This window comes from Zophobas morio, unplaced genomic scaffold, assembly GCF_036711695.1.
Source record: "Zophobas morio isolate AGI-343-1 ecotype UQ-CSIRO unplaced genomic scaffold, CSIRO_AGI_Zmor_V1 ptg000021l, whole genome shotgun sequence".
In the NCBI taxonomy this organism is placed as follows: Eukaryota; Metazoa; Arthropoda; class Insecta; order Coleoptera; family Tenebrionidae; genus Zophobas; species Zophobas morio.
Genome location: NW_026972126.1, coordinates 4,557,809 through 4,567,908, shown reverse-complemented (window position 1 = coordinate 4,567,908; position 10,100 = coordinate 4,557,809). Strand labels below are relative to the sequence as shown.

The 10,100-nt window shown below is 32.4% G+C and overlaps 2 protein-coding genes across 2 annotated transcripts; both read left to right on the top strand.

Moving 5' to 3' along the window:
• The first annotated feature begins 3,388 nt into the window (after positions 1-3,388).
• Positions 3,389-4,515, top strand: LOC135132194 (nudC domain-containing protein 3). The gene is made up of 2 exons (XM_064060191.1): positions 3,389-3,588; positions 3,720-4,515. The coding sequence occupies exons 1-2, from the start codon at positions 3,485-3,487 to the stop codon at positions 4,450-4,452; spliced, it is 837 nt and encodes a 278-aa protein (XP_063916261.1). The 5' UTR covers positions 3,389-3,484; the 3' UTR covers positions 4,453-4,515.
• A 17-nt stretch (positions 4,516-4,532) lies between these two features.
• LOC135132195 (uncharacterized) lies at positions 4,533-6,525 on the top strand. The gene is made up of 4 exons (XM_064060192.1): positions 4,533-4,658; positions 4,712-5,008; positions 5,059-5,178; positions 6,254-6,525. Exons 1-4 carry the CDS (start codon positions 4,601-4,603, stop codon positions 6,457-6,459), a joined length of 681 nt encoding a protein of 226 aa, XP_063916262.1. The 5' UTR covers positions 4,533-4,600; the 3' UTR covers positions 6,460-6,525.
• Positions 6,526-10,100: the final 3,575 nt, after the last annotated feature.

Here is a 10,100-nt window from a genome sequence, read left to right as displayed (position 1 = left end):
GCGGCAGATTTTAAAGTTACGGCAGTTAACAGGAGCACAACAAAAGTACCCCTGGGGCGTGCTAGCACAAGCGGAGTTTTGGGCTACCGGTCTGGGGCTGTTCTCCCCCCACGACGGTGACTCTATCTATCGCAAAGCCTACCCGCACTCACACCTCCATTATGATCATGCTGTGCGAAACTAGGCCATTACGGCCGCCAGACCCGCAGTTAGATCTCGAGTATTATTGGGCCAAGTCGAGAGCACTACAACATCGGCGGCCGTCCCTGAATCTATCCAAACCTGTGGACTTGTACAGGTGAGACGATAAATCTCGCCAGCCCGACTAGGAACCGCACTTCGCTTCTGCCACGTTTTCTGTGTTATTTACCTCAATTCCATTTTTAAACGTTCAATCTCTTATAACTCTGATATTAACAACAACCGAACAAGTGTTAAAGTTTCAACGAGCACCAACTCTCTAACTAAAAATCCATTAGCGCTAATAATTGTCCGACTATCCAGCAAGCGTTAACGTGCACTTGGTTGCCTATGTTTAACGATTTATGATTTGAATTCTATTTTCCTTTTTCAAATTCAAATTATTCAAGTGTGATTTCGCGCCGCTGTTAATTAATTTCAGCGTGAAAACTTTAGATATAAATTCGGTCACCACAACGTCATTCACACGTTCAATTCAGCGACCGGGAATTCCTCTGCCCTAGCCCCAGAAACCCTATTTAGTACCAGTAGTTAGTTAATTCCACTTTCCGCGGGGTCCCCCAAATCATGCGTCGCAACCCAGGAAAGCCCCAACAACTTTGCTCTACATTATTCACATAATGATATTATGTTAAGTACACCTAACTCTGCCCGCTTCTTTTGACCTTGCTTATTGTTTGCATTTATTGTCATTTACTGTTCTCTCTAAAATCATGAAAAATCTTTTCCCAGCTTTTAGTTACGAATAAGTCCCTTTAACTAACCATCACCTCGTTACGTCTCTTTTATATTGAATCCCTTGCTAATTAATAGATTACCTATGGAGCGAACCCTCATGTATTAAAGAAAAAAATTAAGTTCCGTAGTGACAGGCCAGATCAGGTCAGGTCAAACCCATCTTTTCTAAATTTTGCCAAAAAAACGTAGTGGATCTAATGGTCCTCAACAAATTTGAAGTTTGTGCGAACTTGACCGGTTTTAGAATCAGTTATTTTCCAGTCTCTAATTTTGGGTAAAAGATCAGACCAAAATGACATGGTGAGAAGAAAGATTCACTGGACACGCAACATTTTTTTCCCTCTGAAGCATAGGTACTGCTGGCTTCCATTTAGTAAATCAAATAAATCATCAATTTTTGAACCAAAATTTGTAGTATCTATTGCGTCTAAAGAGCGCGGTTCCTTATCAGTGAATGTTTCAATAGCAGGTGCAACTGTTTGACTCCATTATTGAGCAGCTATTTTAACTTTCATTTTGACACAGCTGGCCTTAAAATTGAAATATCTGAAGTAGAGTAACCGGATGCAAATACACAAGTTATTACAGACGTGTGGCGGCAAATTTAAATTATAGTAGTCAACAAAAGCACAAAATTTTAATAAAAATCTATGCAGCGGCAGCGGCACCAGAACGCTATAACAATGTGGCGATCGAACTATGTCAAGTTCATTCTAAAGCACAACAAAAATACTTATAGGGGGGCGTTGTAGCACGAGCGGAGTTTGGGCCTCCTGGCCGTGGCTGTTCTCCTACCCACGATGATTCTATCTATCGCAAGCACTGCCGCACAGCAATTCTCTAATACGGACAAGCCGTATGAGCAGGCCGTTACGGTCGCAAACTCGCAGTTGGGTTATGGGTAAACTGACCATTTTTTTTTAAGTCAAAACGGGACGTCCATACATACTACTAATAAAATAAATCTAATATAGAATATAGATATACCATACATACATAACAAAACATACCCCAGTGGGAATAAACAATAAAAATAAACACAACTTTTTAATCTTCTTTCTTTATTTTATGTTCACAAAAATTAAAAATATTTTTAGTATTATAAGTAGTTATGAAAAATAAGAAGCAATCACCAGCTTCATTAAAGTAAAGCACCATTTATGTGACAGTAATTATTAAATTGCAACATAATATTATATTTTTAGTCGTATTTATATTTCTCGGAGGAACAAATTTGCTTTAATATTGATGGTGATGCGCGGTTTTAGAAAACGGGACAATTTTGCGTTCCAGATCATTATATGGGGACAACGGGACAGGTGGTCCAATAAAGGGACAGTCCCGTTCAAAACGGGACGTCTGGTCACTTTAGTTATGGGGTAGAAGCCGACAGCGTTACGTCATCCCAACCGCCCCTGAATTCTATTCTAACCGGGATCTTTTATGCAATGACGCGATAAATCCCGTCAGCTCGACTAAGAACCGCTCACTCCGCTTCTACCACGTGTTTCTGTGTTATTTAACCTCAATTTCATTTATCTGTTCAATTCTTATGACTCTGATATTAGACTACAACTGAACGAGTGTCAAAGTTTCAAAAAGAGCAATAAACAACATTAAAATTCGCCATAGGATATCAAGGATATCATAATATGCATAATGTATTTTAATAAAGATATAATGAAACACTCGTAGCATATTTAGTAAGGGCGCACAAAACAGACGGACCAAAGATTTTATTAATTATTCTTAATGCACTGGGTATTTTACTCTTTGTTTTATGAAAGTTCATGATGTGAGTATTATGTGGTGTATAGTGAATTAGGCTAACAGCAAATAAATATATTTGTAGGCTTCTTTAAACTTTTATATAAACATACGTATTTTGTTCAAAAACTAATTTATCCGACACTTATCTCTTAATAACGAAAATAGTTATAATTACATATATAATGCAAACATTTTAAATTAGAGTTTATTATTGGAACATTGTCTATTCTAGTTAATGCAATAAATTTTGAATGAAGTACCTATTGTGTGAACAGCTATTTTTCAACAAATAAAAAGCGTTAAAGCAAGGCTACTTTTGATGGTTTTGATATAAAAAGAAAGTTATCTATAGATTTTTTAAACTTTTCTTTTGTTTTACAGGTAGTGACACTTTTAAAGTAATATTAGTTAAGTAATAATTACTCATACAAAAAAAAATGGAAAATAAAGTCATTTATTTTCAACGTCCTTAGATATGCACATAGAAAATTCAGAAGGTTGTAAATATAATAAACATATTATATTAGTGGTAGAGAGGAAGCAGTTATTAATGTTTGTAATAATATTGGAATATTTATAACGATTTATAATCTCGGCGAGAGATCCCGTGACTCCCGATAGTTCTAATGTGCGGTAGTTCACATTCAATTAACCTGCATGACAGCTGAAAATAGTTCATTCGAACTGTCAGAGGTAGATATTTTCACTCATATAAACAAAGTTTTTATACAGTTTCTGTAAAATATTTTAATTTTTACATTATTAAATACGTATAATGGTCGATTCAGCGGAGCACGATGACCTCCTCTTCTCAATGTTAAGAGAGTGTAAAACACTACCAATATTTCTTAACCGCATTTTTGGATTTTTAAATAGAAGGTAGGTAATGCATTAGCGTCCTCACCTGTTGTTATTTGTGATCCCAATAAAAGAAAGGCTGTTTTCACTGTGATAAGTGGTTAAATTCTGCTTCTAATGAAACGTTATTCATTATTATGTATTTGTTTCAGAACTGACTTCTATCAGACTGCGACAGACCAAAACTGCCCAGTTGGTTTACCACCAGGTTTGGCTGAACAAACTGTCAAACAGATATTCTACAAATGGAAACCAGCTGAAAAAATATCATGTGACGAAAATAAGGAAGAACCCGCCAAACCACTAAAAGAGCCTTCCACACCCACAGTAACCCTGAAACCTTGTAAAGTTAGTGACAAATTCACTACAGCTGATTCATATAATGGAGCCACATATGATAATTATAGTTGGTCACAATCATTAAAAGAAATCGATATAATTATCAAAGTCCCCGAAAACAAAACATCTAAAGACTTAACAGTGAAAATACTAGCCGATCAAATATCAGTTAGTTTAAAAGATGGAGTAGTCTTGCTTAGTGGAGAGTTATGTGATAAATGTAAACACAATGATGCGATTTGGTCTCTTCAGAAAAACAAACTCGATATTCATTTAGATAAGTGTAAAGAACTGTGGTGGAATTGCTTAGTGAAAACAGAACCAAAATTAGATATAAATACTTTGGATTGTACACGACCTTTTGAGGAATTACCAGAAGAAGCTCAAGCAAAAATTGAGGAGTTGCAGTGGAATCAAGAGAGAAAGAGGTTAGGTCTGCCCACTTCAGACGAATTAGCAATGCACAGAATTTTAGAGAAGTCCTGGAACGCCGAGGGCTCGCCTTTTGGTGGCCCCTTCAACCCAACTGCTGTGAAATTTAATTAAAAGCTTTTATCAAACGTTTTAACCTTCCATATTTTTTATTTAATAAAAAACCCCTGAAAAAATTATCAGAGTTTTATTGGCGACCCTCAATTTTCTTGAAGTCGTTTTCGTGTGCTCTTCAGTTAATGAGTTTTAAAGTTGTGTGACAATGAAGTTGTTAATTATATTAGTATTCGTGTTTTATATTTGTGGATTTTACTATGTGGGTATGTAACAATATTAAACGTTTTTTGTGGAAAATAAAAACGGAGGTATTTAGGTGGAGCGAGATCGGGAACATTGTATGATGGGCATGACTGTCCGCTGGGTACTCCAAAGCATGTTTTAGTTGATTGTAATTTTTGTAAATGCTATATGGGTAATTTGGTTAACTGCAGTCGCTATACTTGTAATCGAGACGGCATTGTTGAGAGTGTAGACCAAATGGTTTGCGTGGAAAGAGAGATGAAATTTGACCAATGTACCCTTTGTCAGTGTCGTAATAATACATGGTACTGCATGGAATCGCAGTGTAAAACATCCAAGGTTCACACCCATAGAAAACGTTCGATTTTGGGTAATTATCATTCCCATTCTATTACCAAGATAAATTTAACTTTTTTTTAGATTCTTTTTGTTTATTCAATGGTATGAAATCAACGCAAGGTTGCAAGGAATGTGTTTGCAGTAATGGATTCTGGGAGTGTTCTGAAGAACACTGTAATGTTAAACATGGAGAAACCCAATGTAAGTGCTACTTATGTTTTCCATAAAACGGATTTTTTACTGCCAAAAATTCTCAAAATTATCATTAAAATATAATGAGAGAAACTTTTTAAAATATCAGAAGGAACGGTGTTGACGAAATTACTTAGGTATCTACTTATTTACAAAATATTTACAAAATCTCAATAGCTTTTAAACAAAATTTAGATTTGTCACCAAATTTATTTTTCACAACATGAACTTTGATAATATATGAGCCAAAAATTTGCAATTTTTTTTAATACAAAGGTAGGTAACACACAGAAATAAGAAATTTAATTTGCACAAGTAATTGATTATTTATATTATATTACACACAAACTCTCATTAGTCCTGAAAAAAAACTAGAGTAATCTATTTCGATTATACGTACGGGTGCCCCATATGAGCTCACTCTTTTTTTTCACATAAATATTAATCTGTTAAAGCGACATTAGTTTCAGTGTGTGGTTTTTATTTTTTGCCTTTGTGGTGACTATAACGTACAACTTTGTTTTTTTTTTTGAAATGGAGTACACTACATATTTTTTTGGAATCCCATTCATCTTTAAAACTTGTTTCCAAGTAGTATTCTAATTACTAAAAGTAGTACGGCATTTTTCTATACACCTATTTTCTTATTGATAATAGAAAAAATAAAATATAATTTTTTTGACATGATTTCGAGACACATTATTTTGTAAAAATTAGTGTATCCAACATTAAAACGTGATGTGAATCTATTTCACTTTAGAAGTAAAGTTGTATTATTCATCCCCACTTATTTGTTTCTATTTTTGCATATACGTGATGTTTGAAAACTATCTTTACTTCAAAGCAGACGTTTAAATAAGTTTGTTCTGGTCAAAGAACGAGCTGCTCCTATAAAATCACCACTTTTGCACATTAACAATATTTTAAAGTTAATAAACGCAACTCCGTGGTTTGTAAAACTAAAAAATATGGACCTTGTTTTTCAAATATGTAATATTAATTTTGAATTTATAATTTTAAGTGACGCAGGTCATCAAGTATTAAGGGATAACAAAGAGAGAGCAATGAATTTATATTGTTTCAGATCTATCTTTCTTTGAAGAGGATTTAAGTGAAACTCCTTGTGCTCCTTCTGATGTACTGGCCATTGAATGTTCACGTTGTAAATGTAATGAAAATTCCCTAGGATATACATGCAGGACTGTAGACAGCTGCAACGCAGATGAACCTCTTGAAGTCAAAGTACGGTCGGCGAAAATTTATATAAACACCATCATGGAAAAAGACTAAAAGTTAATAAAAGAACTCTTTTTCTTGTTTGGTAAAATAATTTTGCATGTACCTATTATTCATTAACTTAACTGTATTCATACTTTAACTCAATATCTTGCATATTCTAAAAATAAAGTACTTTTTTAAAATTACTCCTTTTTTATTATAGTAAACGAAACATTTACTATAACATATTTGTTTTGTATTAAAATGTCAACATTTTCTAAGTCTGTGGAACAAAGATGGACATACAAGGATTAAAAAAAAACCTGCATATTTGTTACATTTCAAAGTAAAATAAAAATGTACCTATGTTGTAAATGATATAAGTATCACTGATATAACTTTTAGAAAATCATCATGTCAAATAGGCAGTATAGGCAGTGTAGAGGACTATAAGTAATTTATTTTGAAGTTCTAGTGATGTTAATGTTATTTTGTTAATTATTGGAATATTCATTTAAGCATCAATTATAATGGTAACAAATTTTAAACATTTTAAAAATACTCATAGTGGTATGAAAGATACATTCCACTCCTTTCACAAGGGACATCAACATGAATTTTTTTAAATGACATGGGATTCATTTTACAATGATGGGGCTAACGTTAAGCATCACAATGAAACAATTTGTTAAAGTCACCAAACTGAAGATGTTAAAATCAAACTGGAAACCCACGATTCAAGTTTGATTAAATGTTGGAACAGCAAATTTAAAATGAAAGTAGTTTTTGCCCGTGTGCTCTAGGCAACCCATCATTCATGAGGAAATCAAACAACCTTCTTATTAGAAACATATTATTTTGAAAAGTTTGAATTTAGACGCGTAATGTTTAATCAAAGAATTAAATCAATTAAAAATATTTCCCTAGCCTACCCACCAGTTATCAGAATTCTAATTATTACTTTTAGTTATTGGAGGATCAAGAATTCTATCATTTTGTATTATAAGGGGATTCACTAGAGGAGGTATAACATTTTTTCCCTTTCCCTATATGTAATAAAAATATTTATAATAATAATATTTTAAAAACTACATAGCTATTGTTTAACACGTAACAGCAGCTGAAATTACTACCTAGGTACTGATCCCAGACAGGAAGTGTTTATTAGTAAAAGCCATACGTCTAACAACTGCGAGCTTAATGTTCAATGATCTGAGAAGAGAAAATTTAGACTCATATAATGAAGAATAAAAATTATATTGTTCTAACTAAGCTAATTATTACAAAATCCACCTTATAAGACTTATAAAGAGATTTACAGCGACGGATTGTATCAGATCAAATAACATATGACGTCGAAACTGTTATGATTTCCAAATAGGTACGCGGGTGTCATAATGAAACCGTAAGAAAAAATATAATATGGTAAAAGTGTGCAAGTCTTTGTGATAACTGATAAACAATATAATAAATTAGTAATGTAAAATCTGGAAACAAATTCTATTTATTAAAAAAAAAAAAAACATCGCAAATGTAGGTTCCTTTTACTCCTCGAATCTCAATAATTTCTGCCAATAAAGTCTCAAAGTAATAGATATTTATTTTATTAGGAGTTTAAGTGGTACTTTATGTGACGGAGTATGGACGATTAAACGCCGAGCGATAGCGAGTGCGAATTAAGTGCATACGAGTCACATAAAGTCAGTTAAACTCCGAATGAAATACAACATTTTATTTTCAAACGATTAATCTTCTTTTGAAATGATTATTTCCTATCTCCTTGCTTCATTAAGGAATTGCCTTGATTTCACTTACCTTGGTTACTATGGTTGACAACCACTATGATTTTCACATATTTATACTCCGGCGGTGTATAAATGTTTTATTTATACGCCGGCGGAGTATAAGTAACTAGTACTTATGTGCCGCTCAAACACGCTGTCATAGAAATGGCACTTAAACCCCGGTAACAAGCTCCCTTGTTCTACATTAAATCCAGTTTTAGGAATTATTTATTGTTTTCACCACTTAATAATATATTATCTACTTGTAATTCTATTGATAGCAGAATTTATTTCAATACAAATACATTTCCTACATTTCAAACTAAGTTAAGGCAAATCTTATTTTAATAACATTGTAACATTCTCATGTGATTTTATTTTATTTTTTCTTTGTGCTGTTTAAGGATGTTTTTTTTCCGTCAATAAAGTAAGGAGAACAACGTCATATAAGTGTCAATTATATGACGTTTGAAAAAAAATCTAATTATTAAGTTTAACTATCACTTCGTCAACTTTACAATTTCATTCAGTGCCCTTCTCACACAACGAAATAAACTTGTGGAATTCTGGTAAAAAGTATTTGTCTCTCCACACTATTAGTTGTTGCTGTAAGTTTGTAACAAATAATGAAGGGATAAATAACGTTCAAGGGCGAAATAAGTTCTGACTAAATAACTTCATACCACTTTTTTCTTGAACATGCTCTTATGTATTACTATTAAACTGATATGTATTAATTATTATCATTATTATGTTAATCTTCAAACTGTTAATTTTCTGATAATATGTACAATAAATACAAATTTCGATATTTATATTATTTATCAGTTACTATCCTAGAGCGTCCTTTTTCGGAGTAATTATGTGACGTGTGAAAGTTTGTTAATTTGGTATTTGTATTTTTTTTTCAGAACCGTTGTTTCCGTAAAATTATTTTTTTTTAATTCTCAATTTTTTTTCTTTACTTTAAATTTCCCGCCCTGCTGGATATTAAGGGGACTCGCTAAACGAGGTATAACATTTTTTAGATTATCTGTATGAAAAAATGATATTGATATAGAATTATAGATGCGTCATACATCAAACTGCAGCTTTTTTCATTTTCTAGACCGCGGAGACCAGCTCAATCAACTAAATAAATATGGCTGAGAAATTCGTAAAAAAGCACCTTTGTATCTTGTCTTTTGGTTATTTTTGTGTCATCGACATCATCCTCATCATATAATCGCTCAAAACTTCTCACATTGACAAGCAAAGTTTTTTATAAACCGCTGAGTTATTAAATACTCCATTTGTTAGTCGTATAATTTATTTAAATAATAATGTATTTATTAAAATCAAAATATAGGTGCCACAAATTAATGCAACATACGTCGAATAATTTTAATAGGAGAATTAGTGGAAAATTAATGCAGAGTTTTTAACAAAAACTAGGTAACAATTATTGAAAAAAAATGGGTATGTATTCGATAGTAGAACAGAGTAATACTCTATTGTTAAGGAAGTCAACTTTTTTACAATGGAGTACAATCATAAAACCGAATTAGAACTGGGGAAATTATAATATTTGTACTCTACTCAATCCAGAATTCAATCCACACGATTACCAGAAGTTCATTGTTAAATTGTTAATGCATATTTTGCTTTGTTAATTAATAAAACTAATAAAAATATTTATAATAATAAAAAAATACAGTTATTGTTTAAAACGTATAAGCAGCTAAGTGTATCTACTACTTATCCCAGAAAGGAAGTGTTTTATAAAAGCCCTACGTCCAGTAACTTCTCCCTACATTGTTTATTCGAAAAATAGTTTCACAAAAATTACTCGTATGTATATGTTTTCATTTGCCGAGAGATTATTATTTTTAAAATGTATTTATAATAAAAATATGCATTATGCAAGTCTCCGTGATAAAAAATGTACTC